Genomic DNA, 26,031 nt, shown 5'->3' on the forward strand with positions numbered 1-26,031 from the left:
TTAGCCTTCTAAAAATAGAATATACGGTAGGCCATGAACTTTTAAAGTAACTTTTAAAGTAACTTTAAAGTAAATGGAGTATCATCATAATGGATAGTTATCCAAGTATATGGGTGAATGCAACACCCCTAGTTTAAAACCACCGTGTGTTAAGTGTTTAGTTGAATTTTGCAATGGACCAAGACAGATATGTAAAACCTGTGCAAATACATAGGGAGAGCTGCAGAGTTAATGTGAACTATTAAATAAGGATTAAATTAACTGGGGTTCAGGAATGAATATAAAAAAATAAAATACTGAGATGTGTCCAACTATATGGTTTGACATAAGATTAAACATAGGTCTGGCTGCATCTGTCAGTGGTGAGACAAATAAGAAGAGTCCCCTTCTGGGATGAAAATGCCTCCTGGTCTAAAGGGTTGGTGGGCATCTAACTTTAGATGAGTCCAGTGCCATTTTGGAGAAGCCTCTACCTGTTAAAGCATGGTCCACCATTGGCGTGTTTCCTTGAAAATAAAACCAGGCCTTATATTAATTTTGGCTACAAAAAACACACTAGGGCTTATTTTCAGGGCATGTCTTATTTATTTATGATATGTACCAAAAGGTTTCTTCCCATCGGCTTTGTGAAATTCTGTAATTCCAAAAATAAACCCTAGTTAAAGGCCTTGTAAAAACAAGTAAAGATTATATAATGTCCAGTGTGTTTCCTTGTGTAACTTTATTGGGGAAAATGCCTCATTTACAGTGCCAATGGGTGCTCAAGAGACCCGCGGGGGTTTCTTCAGCCCCATGCCGAATACTACAGAGGGAGGGGCCAAGATCCCTGCTGACATCGGCCTGCTCCGAGCGCTGCAGAGGGAGCACCCAGCGGTACTGTAAATAAGGTAATTTCTACAATAAATTTACACAAGGAGACACACTGCACATTATATAATCTCTTTATAGAACGAATGATTTGATTTTGCAAGGACTTTAACTAGGGCTTATTTTCGGGGTAAGGCTTATATTGCAGCCCTCCCAGAAGCTCACACTAGGTTTGATTTTTGGGGTAGGGCTTATTTTGGGAGGAAATGGGGTAGTAGCCATCTTTGTCTGCTGCGAGCATATGCCCTCCTGTAGCTAAAGCTTTTAACGGTATGCTTAGCAGACAGAAAGGGGCCAAATAAGTAAAGTTCAATGCTTGTATTTAAATGCTTTATTTGCCTTTGCCTATAAAGAAGTCTATTTGTAGAGTGCAATAGAATATCAATATAATAAATAATATGATCAAATTGTGAAAAGCTCAATTGAAGCTGGCAAAAGAAAAACACTTTGTTGTGGGTCTTGTCTTCACAGACAACATCGTCAACTTTAAAAGGTGCCATCCAGCTGGGTATTGGATATACTGTTGGAAACTTAACTTCCAAACCAGAAAGGGATGTTCTGATGCAGGATTTTTATGTTGTGGAAAGTATCTTCTTTCCAAGGTAAGAATTAAATGGTTCAATTTTCAACATATTTTGCAATGCCTCTTGGTAAATTTTAACTTTTTTTTTTTCTATCATTATTTGCAGCGAAGGAAGTAATCTAACACCTGCTCATCATTATCCAGACTTTCGCTTTAAGACTTATGCTCCTGTCGCCTTCAGATATTTTCGAGAACTTTTTGGGATTCGCCCTGATGACTATCTTGTGAGTACCTTTAAAGAACTGTTAAAGCAGTGTTAAACCCAAAAGCAAAATATGATATATTGCAGCTTACCATTCATTGGATGTGGTGGCTGCATTTGTTTTTTTCTTTGTCTTTTTTTTTCTCTCTGCTTTCAGTTGGTGATCTTGCCAGTAACACACTTTCTGTATTAGAGTGTCTACACTCTGGATGGAGGAGTAACAGAGACACATTTGGATAGCAGCATTGTTAATCTGCAAGTATTATTACCGTATTTTCCGGCGTATAAGACGACTTTTTAACCCATTAAAATCTTCTCAAAAGTCGGGGGTCGTCTTATACGCCGGGGGTAGTCTTATAGGGTGGACTGGAAACTTCTGCGATCGCCGTGGAGGGAGCTCCAAAATGCAGCGGCCGCCATCGCATCCGCCCTGTATGCAAGCTACAAGCTGCAGGCGTCTGGGATGCCGAAAAAAAAAAAAAAGACATACAGCGGCAAAACAATGCAAAACATGCCTCTTTCAACCGTCTGGCCCGCCCTTCTATTCTATTACCATACCTCTTCTCTGACGAGCTTTCGCTCCTGAGGACTGGAGCGAAGAGGAGCAGGCGCGCATGTGCTAGTTCTGAGAGGCAGATGTACGGTAATAGGATACAAGGGCGGGCCAGAAAAGTGAAAGGGGCATGTTTTGCATTAGTCTTGGAGACAGGGAGGGCTGGGCAGGCAGGGAGAGCTGACCAGACTATCATTTGTTTAAAGCAACCAGCAAATCGCTGGTAAGGTGGCTGTTATACCACATACAGTACCAGTAAAATATCTACCGGTATACCTTTACATACAGTGCACCAGTATCTACAGTACAGCAGTATCTACAGTACAGTACCAGAGGGGTAGTCTTATATGGAGAGTATATCCCAAACACTATATTTTAACTGGAAAAGTTGGGGGTCATCTTATACGCCCAGTCGTCTTATACGCCGGCAAATACTGTAGATGTTCTAGCCCAGGAGTCTCAAACTGGCGGCCCTCCAGCTGTTGCAAAACTACAAGTCTCATGAGGCATTGCAGGGCTGACAGTTAAGAGCATGACTCCCAAAGGCAGAGGCATGATGGGACTTGTAGTTTTGCAACAGCTGGAGGGCCGCCAGTTTGAGACCCCTGTTCTAGCCGATTTAGATACACTAAATAAAAAGCCAAAATCCAGCTAACACTATTTAGGCAATTACAGCAACAGTTTTGTCCCTTTTTTAGTATAAAGGTCTAACATAAATAAAGCTGATCATTGTAAGCACTCCTTTCATTGTTGAATGGTTTGTCTCAACCATCAAACTATTGCATCTGGCATGAACATCAGGTGAAAATAAAAGAAATTGCGCCTAAAAAAAGAAAACAAATGCAGCCACCACATCTAAGATTTGGTAAATTGCAATAATAATCAATGTTTGCTTTTGGGTTTAAGACTTAATTTAAGCAACACTTCTCTAGCTTATCTTCTAGATTTAGTCAGTGCAAAAATCTTTGCACAGCTTCTCTGCTGAAACTTTGTTGGTAAAACAGAATATTGTGACCAGGAGCGTACCAACTTATTTATTGGCACCACATCCCCAAATTAGAGTGAAAGAACATGGAGAACGGGACTTTATAGGTGCGGAGTCAGATGAAAAGTAATCAATATATAAAAACTATTCCTTAATTGGAAAAATAGAATACAAATACATATATTCCATAAAACCAAATAGACAAAGGAAAGGGGGTACAGATTATGGCTAAATGCCTAATGTTTTACAGCTCAAACAACACAGCAGTAGATGACAAGCTTCCCAACGTGATTCGCCCTCAAATCGGGCTTCCTCAGGGGATGCTGGTCGTTCGCGATATGTAGCGCCTTCTAATAAGAAAATACACAACAAATCCACAAATTAATTGACATCACAAAGTTACAACAATTACATCAACAATATACAATGATTATCATGTGATTGCGTCTTCACTATGGGAATGTCAGTGCCTACCCGTGTTTCTAAAAACAAAGAGACCAGAAACTGCCGAGACATCTACATGGACTGCCTCATCAAACGAGCCGTGTGCCAAAAGTGGCCATAGATGGAATAAAAAAAGACCAGCTAAAAAGGGGGAGAAAGATTGAAAAAATGTCTATGTATATATAAAAAAATATATTTCAATATCCCAATAAACCATACCCTAAATCAAGGGGATGATGTTTTACCCCTTAGGCACAGGGAAGGGAAAAAGAGGGGTACAACAAAAAAAGTAACTTAGAAACACAATTTAGGGGGCGAATTGACACCAAGGGTGACACATCAACCAGGATCAGAAATGCTCAGAGTATCTAGGAACACAATAGAAGCGTAATATTATAGCTAACCAAGCAAGATCAATGCTAGGAATAAAGTCAATCAAGTAAGAAGGTCATGATAGAAAGGCTAATCGCTCAGAGTACAAAGTTCAATAAGAATACCTGAATGGTAACAAGCAGCATATGTCTGTATCCTGACTCCCGCAGCGTCCTCACGCCGCCAAATGCGGCTGATTTATACCATCCATCCGGTGACAACACCAGATGCGGACGCATAGGCGCGTTGCGCATGCACTATCCACTACATCCGCACACTCGTGTGCCTCCGCTGGGTCCAGATGGTTCTCCGTGTTCTTTTACTTTGTTGGTAAAAGTGAAAACTTTAGCACCTATAAAAAAATTGTCTAAATGGCTTATTATAAATATAAGTGCAGCGCATTCACATAAACACACAGAAAAAAAGTCATTTTCAGTAGGTCATTAAAGATTCAGAGTTGTAGATCGAGTGCAATTTCCACATACAAAGGGGTACAGTAAAAAGGTCCTCCACCAATAACAAATTCCTAAACCCTACATGATCTGAGGAAAGAAAGAGGGGTTCCCCTGAGTAGACTTTATAGGCAACACAAAATGTAAAAAAAAATTGAATGGAGTAATATCAAAGTAATATAGTAAAATAATTATTGAGAATTACACATGATAAAAAATAGAACATTGATTTATTTAAACATAGTCAGTGAATATTACCATATCAAACATTGGTATGATACATTCTCCTTACACCCAACGCGTTTCGGCATATTTATAATAAGCCATTTAGACAATTTTTTTATAGGTGCTAAAGTTTTCACTTTTACCAACAAAGTAAAAGAACACAGAGAACCATCTGGACCCAGCGGAGGCGCACGAGTGTGCGGATGTAGTGGATAGTGTGTGCGCAACGCGCCTATGCGTCCGCATCTGGTGTTGTCACCGGATGGATGGTATAAATCATCCGCATTTGGCGGCGTGAGGACCCTACGGGAGTCAGGATACAGACATATGCTGCTTGTTACCATTCAGGTATTCTTATTGAACTTTGTACTCTGTGAGCGATTAGCCTTTCTATCATGACCTTCTTACTTGATTGACTTTATTCCTAGCATTGATCTTGCTTGGTTAGCTATAATATTACGCTTCTATTGTGTTCCTAGATACTCTGAGCATTTCTGATCCTGGTTGATGTGTCACCCTTGGTGTCAATTCGCCACCTAAATTGTGTTGGTCAGTTACTTTTTTTTGTTGTACCCCTCTTTTTCCCTTCCCTGTGCCTAAGGGGTAAAACAACATCATCATCAGAAAATCAATGTTCTATTTTTTATCATGTGTAATTCTCAATAAATAATTGTTTTACTATAATACTTTGATATTACTCCATTTAATTTTTTTTTTATTTTGTGTTGCCTATAAAGTCCACTCAGGGGAACCCCTCTTTCTTTCCATTGTGAAATTTGGATGTGGCAGACAACAAAGCACTTTATTTGCCATTTGCTTTTCTTTTCCTGCATGATCTGAGGCCACCATTCAGTGGAGTTACCTATGCTGAGAAGGCTATAAACATCAGATGACCTCGGCGGGAATAAACCATGCCTCATCGTTGGTGTCAGTGGGAGGAATTGTGCCCCATTGTTTATGCCAGTGGGAGGAATTGTGCCCCATTGTTTGTCAGTGGGAGGAATTGTGCCCCATTGTTTATGTCAGTGGGAGGAATTGTGCCCCATCGTTGGTGTCAGTGGGGGAATCCTGTCCTATTGTTGGTATCGGTGGATGAAAATAGTGCCCCAAGGGCCACATAAAAGCAAGCAAAGGGCTGCATCTGCCCCCTCCCCCCAGGCCACAGTTTGGAGACCGCTACTTTAGAACATGTTAGGCAACCTTTCAGAGGTTGAAATCTACCTGGAAAACATGAAGGAACTCAAAGATAAAGTGATGGCTTCCTTTTAAAAAAAAATAGTATTAAAAATCAAGTACCCCAATAAAAAGACAGCATGGAGAACACACAGTGTGTCACTGTAGTATCCTCTACCCCTCCTCATACACCCCCCCCCCCCCCTTCCAGTAATGTACTCTGTAGTATCCTCTGCCCCCTCTGCCCTCAGTAGTGTCCTCTGCCACTCTTCACATCACCTCCCCACTCTAGTTTCTCTGTCCTCACAGTAGTGTCCTCTGTCATCGTCCCCTCTCCAGCAGTGTCCTTTGCCCACTTCACAAACACACCGCAGTGTTTAGGTAGCACTCTCCCACCTTACAAAGGGTGTACAGCAGAGTGGAGAGTGGTAGACGGCACAATAATGAATGGAGAGTGCTAACGAGAGCTGCCAGAGTTAACTTTGCATATCAGCAAGCTGGTGATTGGTTGCTAGGACCGCCCGGTGTCCTAGAAACCAATCACCTGCTGGTTAACTTTAATAGTTACCTGAGACAGGTCCCATCCCTGCCCTCTATCCAGTACTCTGCTACCTCCTGCTCTCCATTCTGCAGTGAAGATAAGAGCAGTGGATGCAGAAGGGCTGGCAAAGAAGGGATGTGTTCGCGATCTACTGGTTGGCTTCCTGTGGTCAACTGGTATATCGCAATCAACAGGTTGCAGACCCCCGATTTTGGAAGCTTAATTTGTTCATTTTTTTTTTTTATTGCATTTCTTTAAGTATATTGGAGAACCCTTGTTCATATTTTCTGACTTTCTGAAGAGAACAAATTGTAATATCCACATCTGAGGACTAAGGAACCATTAAGCTGACATTAAATGGAACCTTTCAGGATCAAAATGGAGAGTTAGGAGTTACCTGATGTCTGACAGTTGATGGCCTCAACTTCCTGATCTCAAACACATTTCTTAGTGTGCATTGTCTGGGATCAGGCAGATAACACGGTAGCTGCTATAAAACTTGAAACAGAACTAAACTCTCCTATCCTATATAGCTAAGGATGGTGCCGTCTCTTAGCCTTTGTTTGGTGGGCAGTTGCCATGGCGCTGCATATGTGATCATTTGACACCAACCATCTAATGATCACTTTGGTAACTGCAGATCAAACAGAGGTAAGATGAACGCTTCCTTAGCTTTAAAGTATAAGGAGGTTTAGGTCCACTTTAAAGTGATATTTCACATTATGACACTCGCGATATAATGCTTGGCTTTGTCAAAAGTAAGCTTGTGCAATTCAAAATCAAGACGAAATAGTCAAATTCCTGCATAACAATATGTATGACCTTAGCCCACTTCAAATCTGTCACTTGTAGAACAATTAACAACCGTTAGTTTGAAATAGCCTTGTATAACAAAGCAGCGTTTGCATGTGTCCACCGAACCACTACAAGAGTCAGATAACCTGCTCGTTATGCCCTGTTTTTATTTTTTTTTACATCTGATTCACTGACATGGGTTGGGTTGTATCCTCCTTTTCTATTTACCTATTTCGGCTGTTTAATTGTGTGCTTTGTTGGTACACCAATAAATGCAAAATAAAGAAAAAACAACAACTAGTCTGCTTTTAAATATGAGTGAATTCAATTGTTGATAGGTCCTGTTTCTTTTTAAATCATTCTGACTCTACAATTTGTACATAGAGGTGTGGTTACGCACTTACAAGTCCATCTAGTTCCACCAATAAAAATAGATAACGGCAATGAAATAAAATAGTAAATAAATAGAAAACAACTATATACAAAATCCCATACCCACAGTTGATCCAGATCCAAAAACCCCTATGGAACACGATCCAATTTTCTCCAGCAGGGAAAAAATAGATTCTCTTCCGATCCCCCGGGAAGCAATTGGATATTCTCTGGATCAACAATCATTGGTGTTACTACCTCTATGCATACATTATTATCCAAATATGTTTTGTTCATTTAGGAAGGCACCCAGCTTTTTTTTTTTAAACCAATCTACTGAGCTGCCCTGAACCACATTTTCAAGAAAGTAGTTCAGGCACAAAAAGAAAAAAATAGACAGGGGCTGTCAGATTGGGCTGCTGATGCAATGTGTATCATTCAGAGTGTGCAGCAGTCCTGTGGTAGAATTAGAAAACAGTGGAGAAGGGAAAAAGTGGTAATTTGTGCCAACCTTGTGTAGTAAGAGCCGTGTGGGTAGAAGAGTGGGTAGAAAAAAGTATTGAAAACTTATTTTAAAAACTAGTACATACAAAGAGGGAAAACATTCTGTTATTATTGAAAAAAATAGAAGAAATGAAGAATAAAAGTATCTAAAATCATTTGAAATGTGGGAATAAAAGACGCCACTAGAGGGAGTACAAGAACATAGAATATCGCAAACAAAGCTATTAATATGTAAATGAAAAATAGTTACTGGTGCAAAGAGATAATAAAGGGCTCAATTCACAAAGTTATTTTACTCTTAAAATCTGAGATAAATAATAAACATTTGTTTCAAACTTTTTTTGCAATTCACAAAAAAATGCTACTAAAATAAAGCATGCCATTAAAATGTGAGGTATTTTGCTCATGAAACCATTCGGTACTTTATCTCATGCAATAATCAGTGGGATACAGTGGAGAAGGATTAGAATCCCTGTCTGTGTTTAGTGCTAATAAAGAGGTAAAATGGTTTAAACTGTAAATATCTGCCAACTCACTAAATCAGTGCGGTCTCTGCAGCATACAGTGGTGTGAAAAAGTGTTTGCCCCCTTCCTCATTTCCTGTTCCTTTGCATGTTTGTCACATTAAGTGTTTCGGAACATCAAACCAATTTAAACAATAGTCAAGGACAACACAAGTAAACACAAAATGCAATTTGTAAATGAAGGTGTTTATTATTAAAGGTGAAAAAAAATCCAAACCATCATGGCCCTGTGTGAAAAAGTGATTGCCCCCTAAACCTAATAACTGGTTGGGCCACCCTTAGCAGCAACAACTGCAACCAAGCGTTTGCGATAACGTGCAATGAGGCTTTTACAGCGTCCTGGAGGAATTTTGGCCCACTCATCTTTGCAGAATTGTCCTAATTCAGTTACATTAGAGGGTTTTCGAGCATGAACGGCCTTTTTAAGGTCATACCACAACATCTCAATAGGATTCAGGTCAGGACTTTGGCTAGGCCACTCCAAAGTCTTCATTTTGTTTTTCTTCAGCCATTCGGTGGTGGACTTGCTGGTGTGTTTAGGATCATTGTCCTGCTGCAGAACCCAAGTTCGTTTCAGCTTGAGTACACGAACAGATGGTCGGACATTCTCCTTCAGGATCTCTTGGTAGACAGCAGAATTCATAGTTCCTTTTATCACGGCAAGTCTTCCAGGTCCTGAAGCAGCAAAACAGCCCCAGACCATCACACTACCACCACCATATTTTACTGTTGGTATAATGTTCTTTTTCTGAAATGCAGTGTTCCTTCTACGCCAGATATACTTGGACACACACCTTCCAAAGAGTTCCACTTTTGTCTCATCGGTCCACAGAATGTTGTCCCAAAAGTCTTGGGGATCATCAAGGTGTGTTGTGGAGAAATTGAGACGAGCTTTGATGTTCTTTTTGCTCAGCAGTGGTTTTCTCCTTGGAACTCTGCCATGCAGGCCATTTTTGCCCAGTCTTTTCCTGATGGAGGCATGAACGCTGACCTTAACTGAGGCAAGTGAGGCCTGCAGTTCCTTGGACGTTGTTGTGGGGTCTTTTGTGACCTCTTGGATGAGTCGTCGCTGCGCTCTTGGGGTAATTTTGGGCGGCCGGCCACTCCTGGGAAGGTTCACCACTGTTCCATGTCTTCGCTATTTGTGGATAATGGCTCTCACTGTGGTTCGCTGGATTCCCAAAGCTTTGGAAATGGCTTTATAACCCTTTCCAGACTGATAGATCTCAATTACTTTTTCTCAATTGTTCCTGAATTTCTTTGGGTCTCGGCATGATGTGTAGCTTTTAAGGATCTTCTGGTGGACCTTACTGTGTCAAGCAGCTCCTATTTAAGTGATGCCTTGATTGTGAACAGGTGTGGCAATAATCAGGCCTGGGTGTGGCTAGAGAAATTGAACTCAGGTGTGGACAACCACAGTTATAGTATGTTTTAACAAGGGGGGCAATCACTTTTTCACACAGGGCCATGATGGTTTGGATTTTTTTTCACCTTTAATAATAAACACGTTCATTTACAAATTGCATTTTGTGTTTACTTGTGTTGTCCTTGACTATTGTTTAAATTGGTTTGATGTTCCGAAACACTTAAGTGTGACAAACATGCAAAGGAACAGGAAATGAGGAAGGGGGCAAACACTTTTTCACACCACTGTATGTATTCATGCAAAACAAAAAAGGGCGACTAGAATACCAATGAAAGAGAATCTGCTTTCACAGGACACACAAGGCGTATCAAAAACAACCAAGTTAAACTAAGTATATGCAAAATATCTTTGTAAGGCTTGCTTCACACTGGTGTGGCTTTAAAGTCGCGCCACACAGCACAACTTGATCATGGCTTGCATATGACTTCTTTAACCACTTGACCACTGGGCACTTAAACACCCTTAATAACCAGACCAATTTTCAGCTTTCGGTGCTCTCACATTTTGAATGACAATTACTCAGTCATGCAACACTGGACCTATATGAAATTTTTGTCCTTTTTTTCACACAAATGGAGCTTTCTTTTGGTGGTATTTAATCACCGCTGGGTTTTTTATTTTTTGTGCTATAAAAGAAAAAATACTGAAAATTCTGTAAAAAAATGAATTTTTGTTCATTTCTGTTATAAAATTTAGCAGATTAGTAATTTTTTCTTCATAAATTTTGGCCAAAATTTATACCACTACATATCTTTGGTAAAAATAAGTACAAATTGGTGGATATTATTTGGTCTTTGTGAAAGTTATAGAGTCCACAAGCTATGGTGCCAATATCTGAAAATTGATCACACCTGAAGTACTGACGGCCTATTTCAATTCTTGAGACCCTAACATGCCAGAAAAGTACAAATACCCCCCAAATGACCCCTTTTTGGAAAGAAGACATTCCAAGGTATTTAGTAAGAGGCATGATGAGTTTTTTGAAGTTGTCATTTGTTCCCACAATTCTTTGCAAAATCAAGATTTTTATTACTTTTTTTTTTTTTTCACAAAATTGTCATATTATCAGTTTATTTCTCACACAGCATATGCGTACCACAAATTACACCCCAAAACACATTCTGCTATTACTCCCGTGTACGGCGATACCACATGTGTGAGACTTTTACACAGTGCGGCCACATACAGAGGCCCAACATGCAGGGAGCGCCATCGGGCGTTCTGGAGCACCCAGGACAATTCTGACATTTCTCTCCTACATGTAAAAATCATCATTTATTTGCTAGAAAATTACATCGAATCCCAAAACATTATAGATGTTTTTTTAGCAAACACCCTGGAGAATACAATGGTGGTCGTTGCAACTTTTTATCTCGCACGGTATTTGCGCAGCAATTTTTCGAATGCTTTTTTTTGGAAAAAAAACTGTTTTGTGCTTAAAAAAAAAAAAAAACACAGTAAAGTTAGCCCAATTTTTGCATAATGTGAAAGATGAAGTTACACCGAGTAAATCGATACCTAACATGTCACTCTTCAAAATTGCACAGGCTCGTGGAATGGCGCCAAACGTCGCTACTTAAAAATCCCCATAGGCGACGATTTAATTTTTTTTTTTACTGGTTATATGTTTTGAGTTACAGAGGAGGTCTAGGGCTAGAATTATTGCTCTCGCTCCAACGTACGCAGCGATACCTCACATGTGTGGTTTGAACACCGTTTTCATATGTGGGCGGGACTTACGTATGCGTTCGCTTCTGCATGCGAGCACATGGGGACAGGGGCGCTTTAAAAAAAAAAAAAAAAAAAATTATTGTTCATTTTACTTTATTTATTTTAGTTTGACATTTTTTTCCCCCAAAAAAAATTCTTTGATCACTTTTATTCCTATTACAAGGAATGTAAACATCCCTTGTAATAGGAATATGGCATGACAGGTCCTCTTTACAGTGAGATGTGGGGTCAATAAGACCCCGCATCTCACCTCTAAGCTGGGAAGCCTGAAAAAAAAAAATTTGATAGTATTGGCGAGTCGGTAGAAGCACCGGAGGGCGGCGGGAGGGGGGGGGGGGTGTCTATGGCTGGGTATTGCAGGGTATCACCGACTATGGCTGGGTATGGCTGGGTATATCAGTGTATGGCTGGGTATCTCAGAGTATGGCGTTGCAGAGTATTGCGTTGCAGAGCATTGCAGGATATTGGAGGGTGTTGCAGAGCATTGCAGAGTGTTGCACGGTATTGGCGGGTGTTGCAGAGCATTGCAGAGTGTTGCAGGGTATTGGTGGGTGTTGCAGAGCATTGCAGAGTGTTGCAGAGCATTGCAGAGTGTTGCAGGGTATTGGCGGGTGTTGCAGAGCGTTGCAGAGCATTGCAGGATATTGGAGGGTGTTGCAGAGCATTGCAGAGTGTTGCAGGGTATTGGTGGGTGTTGCAGAGCATTGCAGAGTGTTGCAGAGCATTGCAGAGTGTTGCAGAGCATTGCAGAGTGTTGCAGAGCATTGCAGGGTATTGCAGGGTATTGCAGAGTAATGCAGGGTAATGCAGAGTAATGGCAGGGTATTGCAGAGTATTGCAGTGTAATGCAGACTATTGCAGTGTAATGCAGACTATTGCAGTGTAATGCAGACTATTGCAGTGTAATGCAGACTATTGCAGTGTATTGCAGAGTATTGCAGAGTATTGCAGGGTAATGCAGAGTAATGCAGAGTAATGCAGAGTATTGCAGGGTAATGCAGAGTATTGCAGGGTAATGCAGAGTATTGCAGGGTATTGCAGGGTAATGCAGGGTATTGCAGGGTAATGCAGGGTATTGCAGGGTAATGCAGGGTATTGCAGGGTAATGCAGAGTAATGCAGGGTAATGCAGAGTAATGCAGAGTAATGCAGGGTATTGCAGGGTATTGCAGAGTAATGCAGAGTAATGGCAGGGTATTGCAGAGTATTTGCAGGGTTAATTTTCGGTGAGCAGCGATGTGGGCACTGCAGATGCAGCCCACATCGCTGATGACACCGATCTCCTCCCCCTCCGCTGTTCCGATCGGTACAGAGAGGGGGAGGGAGGAACCGGCGTCATAACATGACGCCGGTTTGTTTACAAGTGATCACTCCGTCATTTGACGGAGCGATCACGTGGTAAACGGCCGCGACGAGCGGCCGTTTACCGTGATCCGTGATGCGCCGGGTCCTGTGGACCCGGCGGTCACGGATGCTCTCGAGTGCGCGCCCCAGGGGGCGCGCGAGAGCGGAATTCTGGGAGGACGTCATATGACGGCCTCCCACAGTTAAGAAACCGCCCTAAAGCCGTCATTCGGTGGTTAACAGAAGTCAATGCATGCTGCTCTAAAGTTGCCCCCAAATAATGAAGAAATCTTTTTGTAAGTTGGAGCGACTTGAGTCGCTCCAATTAAAACAAATCCATTGAACTTAATGGAGCGCTACTTGTCAGGCGACTAAGGTGCCTGACAAGTCGCAGCGGTGTGAACCGACAAAATGTAAAATATTGAATGAAAATGGTTTATAAAATCGCACACCTTTTTTATATATACATATATATATATATATATATACATATATATATATACATATATATATATATATATACATATATATATATACATATATACATATATACATATATACATATATACATACATACATACATACATACACATATATATATATATATATATATATATATATATATATATATATATATATATATATACATTTTCTTCTGTTACATTGCCAAAACAGGAAGTAAAAAGTAAAGTAAAAATTTCTGCAAATTAAAAGAATCCGTCTTTATTGGAAGATTTCCCCTATATTACTTTTCTTTGCACAACCCAAAATTTGTTATTTTCTTTCACTTTCAATGAGAACGGTAAGCAGGACAAATAGAGAGGGTTAATCTCCCTAATGGGCATAGACCGCAATAAACACCTGACAGTGGGGGTCTAATTCATCTACACTACATCCAAAGAGAAATGTTTTTCCTTTAGTTATTCTTTAAGTAAATCAGCCCAGATGATTATGTGTTTTTCTATATTTGGCTTTCTTGCATTGTTGATAAACTGATCCAAAAAGGTAGAGACTACTCAATATTGGCTGATATATTTTTACATTCCTTAACCACTTCAGCTCTGGAAGAATTTATCCCCTTCCTGACCAGGCCATTTTTTTGAGATGTGGCACTGCGTTGCTTTAACTGACAATTGCGTGGTCGTGCATCGCTGTACCCAAACAAAATTACCATGCTTTTTTCCCTACAAATAGAGCTTTCTTTTGGTGGTATTTGATCACCTCTAAATGTCACAGGGAAGGGGTTAACACTAGGGGCGATCAAGGGGTTAAATATGTTTCCTAAGGAGTGATTCTAAGGGGGGGGGGGATTGCCTGGGGGAGGAGACTGATTGATGTTCCTAAGCAGTAGGAACCAATAGACCAAATGCATCAGTGGAAGTTGAGCTAATATCCATGTGAAACTGCCTAATTCCCTTTATTTCCACAGAGCCGCCCTCACCCCTTCCAAAAAAAGTACTGAAAAAAGAGACAAATAAGCATGCCTTTTATCAAATGCCCTAAAGTGAAAAAAAAAACATGTTATACTTGCCTGCTTTGTGCAATGGTTTTACACAGAACAGCCTGGATACCCTGCCGGCGCTCTGGGCTCCTCCCCCCTGCTGAGTACCCCCATAGCATCTTGCTTTCCAAGGAGGGAGCTCATGTGTTCACGTTCCTGAGCCCCGTTATGTGTTTCCATTGACCTACAGAACAGGGCTCAAACTGGCCACCCGCTCCCCTTGGTCATACAACTCACACCTCAAAATTAAAAAGACAAATTTGAGGTTCCTCCAACCTACCCAAATTGAACCCTTATATTTACAGTATATATTGCTTCCATTAACTGCATGATGAGTAAGACCCCACACCCAGATTGGCTAGCTACTACAAAACACTACTCCCCTCATTTACTTCCACACTTAACTAAAGCTCTCAATTCTGTAACACAATGCTCCCAGTTTTTTCAGGGCTCTCACAGTAATACTCACACAGTAATATAATATTCCCTAGAAGGGAAAAAACCTCTCCTTCTCCCAAAGTATATTTACCGTATATACTCGAGTATAGGCCGACCCGAATATAAGCCGAGGCCCCCAATTTACCCCCAAAAAAACTGGCAAACTTATTGACTCGTGTATAAGCCGAGGGTGAGACATGCCTGTCCATCCCTGTGTGTGTGTCCGTCCCTGTGTGTCCGTCCATCCCTGTGTGTCCGTCCATCCCTGTGTGTGTGTGTGTCCATCCATCCATCCATCCCTGTGTGTGTGTGTGTCCATCCATCCATCCATCCCTGTGTGTGTGTGTGTGTCCATCCATCCATCCATCCCTGTGTGTGTGTGTCTCCATCCATCCATCCATCCCTGTGTGTGTGTGTCTCCATCCATCCATCCATCCCTGTGTGTGTGTGTCTCCATCCATCCATCCATCCCTGTGTGTGTGTGTCTCCATCCATTCATCCATCCCTGTGTGTGTGTGTCTCCATCCATCCATCCCTGTGTGTGTGTCCATGTGTGTGTGTGTGTGTGTGTGTGTGTGTGTGTGTCCAGCCTACCTGTGTCCCGAGCCTGTGTCCCGAGCCTCTGTCCCGTGCCTTGCCTCCTTGCCTCCGTCCCGTGCCGTGCCTTGCCTCCTTGCCTCCGTCCCGTGCCGTGCCTTGCCTCCTTGCCTCCGTCCCGTGTCGTGCCTTGCCTCCGTCCCGTCCCGTGCCGTGCCTTGCCTTGCCTCCGTCCCGTGCCTTGCCGTGCCTTGCCTTGCCTCCGTCCCGTGCCTTGCCAGGATCGCCGCTCTTCGTCGGCGCCTCGGCGGCCATTCTAAAATTCAAAAGCCGCGCCTCCGCCTTCGCCTGTGATAGGCGGAACACTGAATTTCCCAGCAGCCTGTGTACTACGGACGAGGATGAGACGATGTCCGTGATAGGCGGAACACAGGCTGCTGGGAAATTCAGTGTTCCGCCTATCACAGGCGGAGGCGGAGGCGCGGCTTTCGAATTGTAGTATGTCCGCCGTCTGTCTGCTCGATACGCTGATCGAGCAGTCAGACGGCGATGACTCGAGTATAAGCCGAGGGGGGCACTTTCAGCCTCAAAAAAGAGGCTGAAAATCTCGGCTTATACTCGAGTATATACGGTATGTTCTAAACCTGGACCTGATACTCTTGACACAGATTCTGGCCAAACAGGTTTTCTTTCAGTCTGGGAAAATGGTATTTAGGATACTCAATCTCATACGCACAGCTGTCATTTCCGCTACCTTATGTTACATAGTTATAGTTTATATAGTTGGTAAGATTTAAAAAAAGACATAAGTCCATCAAGTCCAACCTGTGTGTGCGTGCACGCTTTTATGTCAATATTACATTGTATATCCCTGTATGTTGTGGTCATTTATGTGCCTATCTAATCATTTTTTTTGTTTTGTTTTTTAATGATCTATTCTCCCTGCTGAAACCACTGCTTGTGGAAGAAAATTAAGCATTCTTACCGTAAAGAACCCTCTACGCAGTTTCCAGTTAAAACGCTTTTCCTCTAATGTTAGTGAATGTCCGCGAGTCTTTTTAAATGCCCTTTCGTGGAAAAGTTAGCCCTATTGTAGGGTCACTAGTGCAGTATTTGTACATTGAAATCATATCCCCTCTCAAGCATCTCTTCTCCAGAGAGAATACATTCAGTGCTTGTAATCTTTCCATAACTAAGATCCTCTAGTCCCTCCTTTAACTTTGTTGCACTTCTCTGTACTCTCTATTTCCAGCACATCCTTCCTGAGAACTGGACCCCAGAACTGGATGGCATACTCCAGGTGCGGCCGGACCAGAGTCTAGTAGAGTAGGAGAATTATAATTTTATCTCTGGAGTTACTTCTCTTTTTAATGCATGCCAATATTCTATTGGCTTTGCTTGCAGCAGCTAGGCATAACATGCCGTTGCTGAGCCTACTATATACGAGGACCCCCAGGTCCTTTTCCATCCTAGATTCCCCCTAGTGAGTAGATTACATTCATGTTTTTGCCACCTAAATGCATTATTTTACATTTTTCTACATTAAACCTCATTTGCCATGTAGTTGCCCACCCCATTCATTTGTTCAGATCTTCTTGCAAGGTTTCCACATCCAGCAAAGAAGCTATTGTGCTGCTTTGCTTAGTATCATCTGCAAATACTGAGATTGAGCTGTTTATCCCATCCTCCTGGTCATTTATGAATAGATTAAATAGGATTGGTCCCAGGACAGAACCCTGAGGGACCCCACTCTGCACATTGGACCATTGTGAGTACTCCCCATTTATCACTACTCTCTAAACTCAACCGTATAGCCAGATTTCAATCCAGGTACTCACACTTTGGTCCATGCCGACAGACCTTCCTTCATTTAGATGGTAGATCACCTTCTCATAGGTTAATAAATTTGTTTGGCAAGAACGATTTTTCATGAATCCATGCTGATTACTGCTAATGATACAGTTTTCATTACTAAAATCTTGTATATAGTCCCTTATCATCCCTTCCAAGAGCTTGCATACTATTGATGTTAGGCTAACTGGTCTGTAGTTACCAGGGATATATCTTAGTCCTTTTTTAAAGATTGGTGCTACATTGGCTTTTCTCCAATCAGCCGGTACCATACATGTTAGTAAACTGTTCATAAAAATTAGGAACAACGGTCTGCAAATTACTTGATTGAGTTCCTTAACCACTTATGGACCGCCCGCCGCAGTTTTACGGCGGCTTTTTGAAGGAACATATATTGTTGTTATGGCAGCAGCTAGCTGCCATAACCCTATTATCATTGTCTTCACCGGGCAGTCCGCTACAAGATAAAAGTGGTCTCTGTGGAGGATTAGCCGCAAGATCACTTTTATCAGTGGCAGGAGAGGCCCCCTCCGCAATCCGACGCTTACCGGAGCCGTCAGCAGCGGCGGAGGCAATCGCGTCCTGTCAGGTGTGGAGACGAGTGAGGGGAAGATGGCCCCCACCCGTCTCCATGCAATTGCTGTGCGGAAGCGACGTCAAAACTTCACTACTGCCAACAGCTAATGAATTTTTTTAAATTACAATTTATTTTATTTTTTTATTTCATTTTAGTCTAAATATGAAATCTGAGGACTTTTTGACCCCAGATCTCATATTTAAAGGGGAAGTAAACCCATTGATTTAAACAGTTAAAAAAAAGGCATGCCGGGAATGCTAACTGCACATTGGCTGTGCTCTCAGCCAAACTATCAAACCATCCAATGGCTGGTGTCATAACGAATCACATGTGCAGCACCATAGCAGTTAAAGTTTAAACAGAGGCAAAGATGGCAGCTTCCTTGGCTAAAAACTATAGGGGAGTTTACTTCCACTTTAAGAGGTCCTGTCATGCTTTTTTCTATTGCAATGGGTGTTTACATTCCTTGTAATAGGAATAGAAGTGACAATTTTTTTTTTTTTTAAACCGTGTAAAAATAAAAAGGTAAAATAAATACCAGTCTACTTGTTCCTACTGGTTCCTACTTAGGAACATCAATCTGTCTCCTCCCCCACGCAGTCCCATCCCCCCACAGTTAGAATCACTCTTTAGGAATCATATTTAACCACTTGATTGCCCCTAGTGTTAACCCCTTCCCGGTCAGTGACATTTAGAGGTGATCAAATACCACCAAAAGAAAGCTCTATTTGTGGGGAAAAAAGCATGTCAATATTGGTTGGGTACAGGGTCGCTTATAGAGATTTTTAAGGGTAAATGTTTGTCGCCATTCCACGAGCAGGCATGGCATGTTGGGTATCAATTTACTCAGCATAACATTCTCTTTCACAATATAAAAAAAATTGGGCTAATTTTACTGTTGTCTTATTTTTTTATTCAAAAAAGCAAATTTTTTCCAAAAAAAGTGCGCTTGTAAGACTGCTGTTCAAATACGGTGTGAAAAAAAGTATTGCAATGACCACCATTTTATTCTCTAGGGTGTTCGAAAAAAAACAATATATAATGTTTGGGAGTTCTAAGTAATTTTCTAGCAAAAAAAACAGTTTTAAACATGTAAATGCCAAAATCTCAAAATGAGGCTGGTCCTTAAGTGGTTAAGGACCCTCTGTCAGGGCTGGCTTAGCCCTTCCTTTTCTTGGCTGGCTGCTCAGCTGTCGGCTAATTGCCAGATCTCATCTCTCTCCACAGTTACCACCTGTTCCTGATCATGCTCATCTGACCTGCCTACTTAAAGATGTACAGCTCACTTCACCTCTGCCTTCGCCTTGGTCACATCACAAGAAACCATCTCCTGCGTTTCTGTTTAAAGACTGGATTGCTGACATCCCTTCTGGTTCCTTATCCTGCTTGCTGTTGCTCCACTTGGATCCCTGACTTCTGGCCTGGCTGATTACCCGATCTGGTTATTGAACTCTGGCCTGGCTGACTACTCTATCTGATTACTGGACTCTGCCTATGCTTTGACTACGCTTTTTTCTATTTACCTTTTTATTTTTATTTAATAAACAAGTGTAATTTAATTGTACTTCTGTCTTGGTCTGATTCATGGTTTCTGACAGTAGGTGAAGGCCATGAATTCAGAACATACAGTCAATCCACTTGGATGAGCAAGATCACCACATGGATCAGTTTGCTATGGCATTACAAATGCTCCTGAGTTGCACGGCTCACCTGGAATCCCCCCCCACGGTGGCTGCTCCGGTACAACCTGAGTCGCAGGTCGTCCCTGCTGGTCGTCGCAGGTCGTCCCTGCTGCTGCGCCAGTCTCTGTGCAGGCACCCACCTCGAGTATTACCTCTATAAGAGGTATGTCTGGTTCCGCTCCCCCAGCGATTTGGGGGTGATCCAGTTCAATGCAGAGGGTTTCTCAATCATGTTGAGATATACTTTGAGATGCTGCCCCAGGCGTTTCCCACGGACAGAAGCAAAGTAGGTTTTGTGATATCTTTGCTTTCTGAGAGAGCCTTGGCCTGGGCTAACCTTCTATGGGAGACACAAAAAACTGTTGTCTTGAGGTACCCTCAGTTTGTGGCCTCCTTTAAAAGGGTATTTGATGTTCCCGCACGCTCCGCTTCTACTGCCAAGTGCCTCATGCCCATCAGAGTATGAGAACTGTTACCGACTACGCCATTGAATTCCGTACTCTGGCAGCAGAGGTTGCTTGGAACAATGTGGGCCTCGTGGCTGCTTTTTCTCCTGGCCTCTCGGATTCCATCAACAATGAGATAGCAGCCCGAGATATACCCACTGAGCTGGAGAGCTTGATCTCGTTTGCCATCCTCATTGACTCCAGACTCGGAGAAAGATTTTTTCTTAAGGAGTGCTTGCGGAAGCCTCCTGTATGTTTGCCTCCGAACTTTGTAGTCCCACCCATGTCTCCCTCCCCTCCCATGCCTCCTGGTACCGAGTCGGTCAGTGAAGATGAACCCATGCACCTGGGCTTCACATGTCTCTCTGCGGATGAGAGAGCCTTTAGGAGGAGGGAGAGATTGTGCCTTTGTGGCCAGGCAGGTCACTTTTTGAAGTCTTGTCTTACCCGTCCAGGGAACCCCTGAACCTTGAGGCCCTGTCATGGACAGACCTTAGGTGGCGTTGTTTCATCCCCAGTTATCCAGAAGGATAAGCCCCTGGTTTCGGTCACCCTTTCTTGGGCTGAGTCGTCCATCGAGATACAGGCTCTAATCGACTCTGGGGCTGCAGGCCTGTTCATTGATGGTGCATTTGTTTTGCAGCACTCGATTCCGCTGCAGCTGCGTGACACTCCACTTGCCATTGAGGCTCTTGACGGGAGACCTTTACAGCCTGCCCATGTGACTCGTGAGACTGTTCCATTGTCCATGGCCGTTAGGGACTCTTCACCGTGATATAATCCAATTCCAAGTTATTTCCTCACCCAGGTTTCCGCTGGTTATTGGTTATCCTTGGTTACAGAGGCACAACCCATCTTTTGATTGGCTCAGTGCTGAGGTTCTGTCCTGGTCACCACAATGCAGTGAGACATGCTTCCTGAGGGTATCCAAGGTCCTGTGCACCTCTTCACTCCCCTCCCTGCCGGAGGAGTACCGCAATTTTGTCAATGTCTTTGATAAAGGTCAAACCGGTAGTTTGCCTCCACACCGGTCTTATGATTGCGCAATTGACCTTCAACCTGGTACCATACCTCCTCGTGGCCGGGTTTACCCTTTGTCGGTCTTGGAGGATAAGACCATGGAAGAGTATGTTGCTGACGCACTTTCTCGACGTTTCATCCGCAAATCCTCGTCTCCTGCTGGTGCTGGTTTCTTCTTTGTGAAGAGGAAGAGCGGTGAACTGAGACCTTGTATAGATTATAGGGGTCTCAATCGTGTCACGATTAAAAATGCCTACCCAATTCCATTGATTAGAGAGTTTTTTGACCGCCTCGAGGGAGCAACGGTTTTCACAAAGCTTGACTTGAGAGGGGCATACAATCTTGTGCGCATTAAGGAGGGCGACGAGTGGAAAACTGTGTTTAATACCAGAACAGGCCATTATGAATACCTGGTAATGCCTTTTGGCCTTTGTAACGCCCCAGCAGTTTTCCAGGAATTTATTAACGATGTCCTCCGAGATTTGTTGCAGTTATGTATGGTTGTTTATCTCGATGATATCCTCATATTTTCCAAGTCCCTGGAGAGCCACCACACAGATGTCTGTCGGGTGCTTCAGAAACGAAGAGAGAACAATCTCTATTGTAAACTGGAGAAGTGCTAGTTCCATCGTGAACAGGTTACATTCCTGGGCTTTGTCATTTGTCATGTCATGACATTTCCACTGCTGTTTTTTTTATGGACCCAGGGAAACTTTCAGCAGTCCTACAGTGGCCTCGACCCGTGAGTCTACGCCCTCTGCAGAGTTTCCTGGGTTTTTCCAACTACTATCGGAAGTTTATTCATAACTTCTCATCTCTGGTCAAGCCCCTGACTGAAATGACCAGAAAGGACGGTAACCCACAGAGTTGGTCTCCAGAGTCCATTAAGGCCTTTGAGACTCTCAAGGCTGCCATTGTTTCTGCTCCTGTGTTGGCACATCCTGATCCTACGTTGCCTTTTATCCTAGAAGTCGATGCTTCTGAGACTGGAGTTTGCGCCCTTCTGTCTCAACGTCCTAACTCTGAGAGCACTATGCATCCGTGTGACTACTTTTCCAAGAAATTGTCACCTGCTGAGTGCAATTATGAGATTGGTGACAGAGAGCTGTTGGCGATCATTTTAGCCCCTAAAGAATGGAGACATCTCCTTGAAGGTATCACTGTACCTGTTCTTATTCTTACTAACCATAAGAATCTTACATTCTTGTCTGAGGCTAAGTGACTCTCTCCCAGAAGGGTGCGATGGGCTCTTTTCTTGTCAAGCTTTAATTACATTGTCTCATTCTTACCCGGTACTAAGAATGTAAGGGCTGATGCCTTGTCACGACAATTTTCCTCCACTTCCAAGTCTGAGTTGGTTCCGGTGCCTATGATCCCTCCTGATCGTATCTTGGCCATGGTTCGTACCAGTCTTCTCCTTTGGGTGACAAAATTCTTGCTGCTCAGGTCCATGCTCCTCCTGGGAAACCTTGTGACCGCTGCTTTGTCCCAGAGGGTCTTCATACTGCTGTGCTCCAGACTTACCATTCTCCCAAGGCAGCTGGCCATCCTGGGAAGAATCAACTCATTTGGGCCATTTCCCAACAATTCTGGTGGCCTAGTCTACGGGCTGATGTTACTGCCTTCGTAGCTGCCTGTTTCGTGTGTGCTCAGAGTAAGACTCCACAACACCTTCCAGTGGGCCTCCTACAACCCATACCCAATGGAGAGAGTCCCTGGACTCACTTGTCAATAGATTAATTGTGGAGTTGCCCAACTCCTAAGGCAACACTGTTATCCTTATGGTGGTTGACCCGTTCTCAAAGATGTGTCATTGTATTCCACTAAGAAGTTGCCTACCTCTAAGGAACTGGCTTCCATTTTTGCTCGGGAGATCTTTCGCTTACATGGGCTACGCAAGGTGATTGTCTCGGACAGGGGCAGTCAGTTTGTCTCCCGGTTCTGGCGAGCCTTTTGTGCACAGTTGGGAATCCAGCTTGCGTTCTCTTCTGCGTATCACCCGCAGTCTAATGGGGCCACAGAGCGAGCTATATTTCTGACCACCATAACAACTGGTCAGACCTATTACCATGGGCAGAGTTTGTTCACAACAGTGCCTTGAATTCTGCCTCCCGATTGTCTCCATTTATGGCGAATTATGGTTTCCAACCTTCCATGTTGCCTGACTCGCTTGTTCCGCAGAGTATTCCTGCGTTGGAGGACCATCTCCGTGGTCTTCGTTCCACTTGGGTACAAGTCTAGGAGGCTTTGCGTCATGCTAATGATAGGTTGGAGACAGGGTCTGGCTGTCATCTCACAACCTCCCGCTTCGTGTTCCCTCACTGAAGTTTGCACCTCGGTTTATTGGGCCTTTCTGTATCCTTCGCAGGATTAACCCTGTGGCTTACGCGTTGGACCTTCCTCCTAGTATGCGCATCTCAAATTTGTTTCATGCCTCCTTATTGAAACCCTTGGTCTGTAACCGATTTACCACCTTGGTGCCACGCCCTCACCCTATTCAGGTTGAGAACCATGAGGAGTATGAGGTACAATACATTGTTGACTCCCGCAGGTTCCGTGGGCGCATACAGTACCTGATGCATTGGAAGGGGTACCATTGACGGTTTCCCCTCAAGCCCGGTGGCCCTCCGAGGGAGAGGGGTTATTGAGCAGGGGGCACTGTCAGGGCTGGCTTAGGCCTACCTTCTCTGGGCTGGCTACTCAGCTGTCGGCTAATTGCCAGCTCTCATCTCTCTCCACAGTTACCAGCTGTTCCTAATCATGCTCGTCTGACCTGCCTATTTATGAGGATTAACATTGTAGTTTTGGTTATTGAAGCCCCCCGTTTCCCTCCCTGAGGATATTCAAAACCCTCGCCATCTCACCATCCTTTGTAACCAAAATTCCTTTCATCATTCTTTATGGGGCCTATCTGATCTGCCGTCCTGCTTTTACTATTTATGTACTTGAAGAATTTCTTTGGATTTTTCTTAACCTCCTCGCTATGTGACTTTTGTGTTCAATCTTAGCTGCCCTGATTACACCCTTACATTTCTTATTGCATTTTTTGTACAGTTGGAATGCTGATGATCTTCCCTCAGCCTTGTATTTTTTGAAGGCCTTCTCGTTTGCTTTTATATGAATTTTTACATTGGCGTTAATCCACTTATGGCTTTTATTAGCTCTTTTAAATTTATTACCCTTTGGGATGCACTGGCCAATACCCTTATTTAAAATGCTCCTAAAGCACACCCATTTTTCTTCTGTGTTCTTTGTTCCTAGGATGTTATCCCAATTAGTATATTCTAGCAAGGAGCGTAGTTTCTGAATGTTGGCTCAGTGTCTTTGTATTCCCCTTATGTTTCCTATTTGTGTGATTTATGCTGAACCTAATTGACCTGTGATCGCAGTTTCCTAAGTTGCCTTGCACTTCTATATCTGCGATCAAGTCTGTATTAGTAATCAGTAGGTCTAGTAACTCATTGTTGGTGTATTTACCATCTGACCGATGAAATTGTCCTGCAAGACATTTAGAAAATGGCGAGCCTTAGATGAATGTGCAGTTCCTTCCGCCATGTCTGGATAATTAACATCCCCCATTTATAATGACACTTCCCATCCTTGCTGCCATTCCAAACTGTGATAGGAGGTCCCTCTCCTCCCTCAGGTTAGGGGGGCCTATAGCATACGCCCAGTATTACTTTCTCCTGGGTTTCCTCACTTTGTAACACTACCCATAAAGATTCCACCTCTTCCCTTGCTTCATTAGTGATTGTCAGGTCACCTTGAGGCCAGGTGACAGATGCACACCGCAGGGATTAGGAGTGCACCGCAAGGTTGTGGACTCTATGGCTGACTACTGCGGACGGGGGTCAAGGTGATAGGAAGGCAGGGCCGCCAGAACACCAAGATGGATCCCACCGGAGTTAGAGCGTAAGATTCCCTGGGGCGCGGAGTCTAAGAGCCAGCAGGTGTTCACCAGAGCCTCGAGTGGTGAGGATGGATTTGGCTGAAACTGGCTCCAGGTCGCGACCCCCAGGGTCCCCCAGCTCACACCCACAGTAGGCAACAGGAGGATAGGGATGGTGAGGGACAAAGCCAAGGTCTGGGCCACAAGCAGACAGGAAAAGTCAGGGACACGCCAAAAGGTCAGGATCACAGGCAAACAGGGATAGTGAAGGACACGCCAAAGTCGGTAACGGAAAACAATAGAAGAGCACACGGCAGGTAACAGGTAGCTAACACACAAAGGTTGATCAGCAGGGTTGGTTAGCAGTGCACAGGTTAATATAGAGTTCTCTGATAGGAGCTAGGGTGGAGCCATGCCAGAGGATGGATTATAAAAGCAGTCAGGTGAGTGTCGGCTGGTCTCTAGAAATTAACACATGGAGACAGGTAAGCAGAACTCTATTGCATAACAATGACAGTACCCCCCTCTTACGAGGCCTCCCCCTTCCCCACCTGGAACCAGGTTTAGAGGGGAACTTCAAATGAAACTTCCTCAACAGACGATGTGCAAAGACCTCGGAAGCCGAAATCCACGACCTCTCCTCAGGACCAAAACCTTTCCAGTGCACAAGGTTCTGGAGAATGCCTCTATAGAGTCGGGAATCCAAAATTTGGCTAACCTCGTACTTCTGATCATCCTCAGAGACCGGTGCTACGGTAGTGAGAGGACGAGAGAACTTATTGAGGACTAAAGGCTTCAGAAGGGCAACATGGAACGAGTTAGAGATTTTGAGGCTTTTGGGAATCTGGAGCTTGAAACAAACTGGATTCAGTTTAGAAATGATGGTGTACGGACCAATGAATCTTGGGGCAAATTTGAGAGAAGGAACCCGGAATTTGATGTTCCTGGTGGAGAGCTAGACTTTGTCTCCTGGCTGAAGAGAAGGTGGCTTACGCCTG

General features: G+C 43.3%; 1 protein-coding gene across 5 annotated transcripts in view; it reads left to right on the top strand.

Moving 5' to 3' along the window:
- The window catches only part of PIP5K1C (phosphatidylinositol-4-phosphate 5-kinase type 1 gamma), a 561,428-nt gene that overhangs the window by 124,872 nt on the left and 410,525 nt on the right, over nt 1-26,031 (top strand). For all 5 annotated transcript variants that reach the window (XR_013272204.1, XM_077475680.1, XM_077475681.1 and 2 more), the window contains 2 exons: nt 1,339-1,469; nt 1,557-1,674. Coding sequence is in view for 4 of the 5 variants with exons in the window: in XM_077475680.1 (XP_077331806.1) it covers nt 1,339-1,469; nt 1,557-1,674 (249 nt within the window). In the remaining variant the exon portion in view is untranslated. The remainder of the gene's footprint in view (nt 1-1,338; nt 1,470-1,556; nt 1,675-26,031) is intronic.

Source organism: Lithobates pipiens, unplaced genomic scaffold (assembly GCF_037356315.1).
Source record: "Lithobates pipiens isolate NorthernLeopardFrog02 unplaced genomic scaffold, aLitPip1_a1.2 Scaffold_13, whole genome shotgun sequence".
Classification (NCBI taxonomy): domain Eukaryota; kingdom Metazoa; phylum Chordata; class Amphibia; order Anura; family Ranidae; genus Lithobates; species Lithobates pipiens.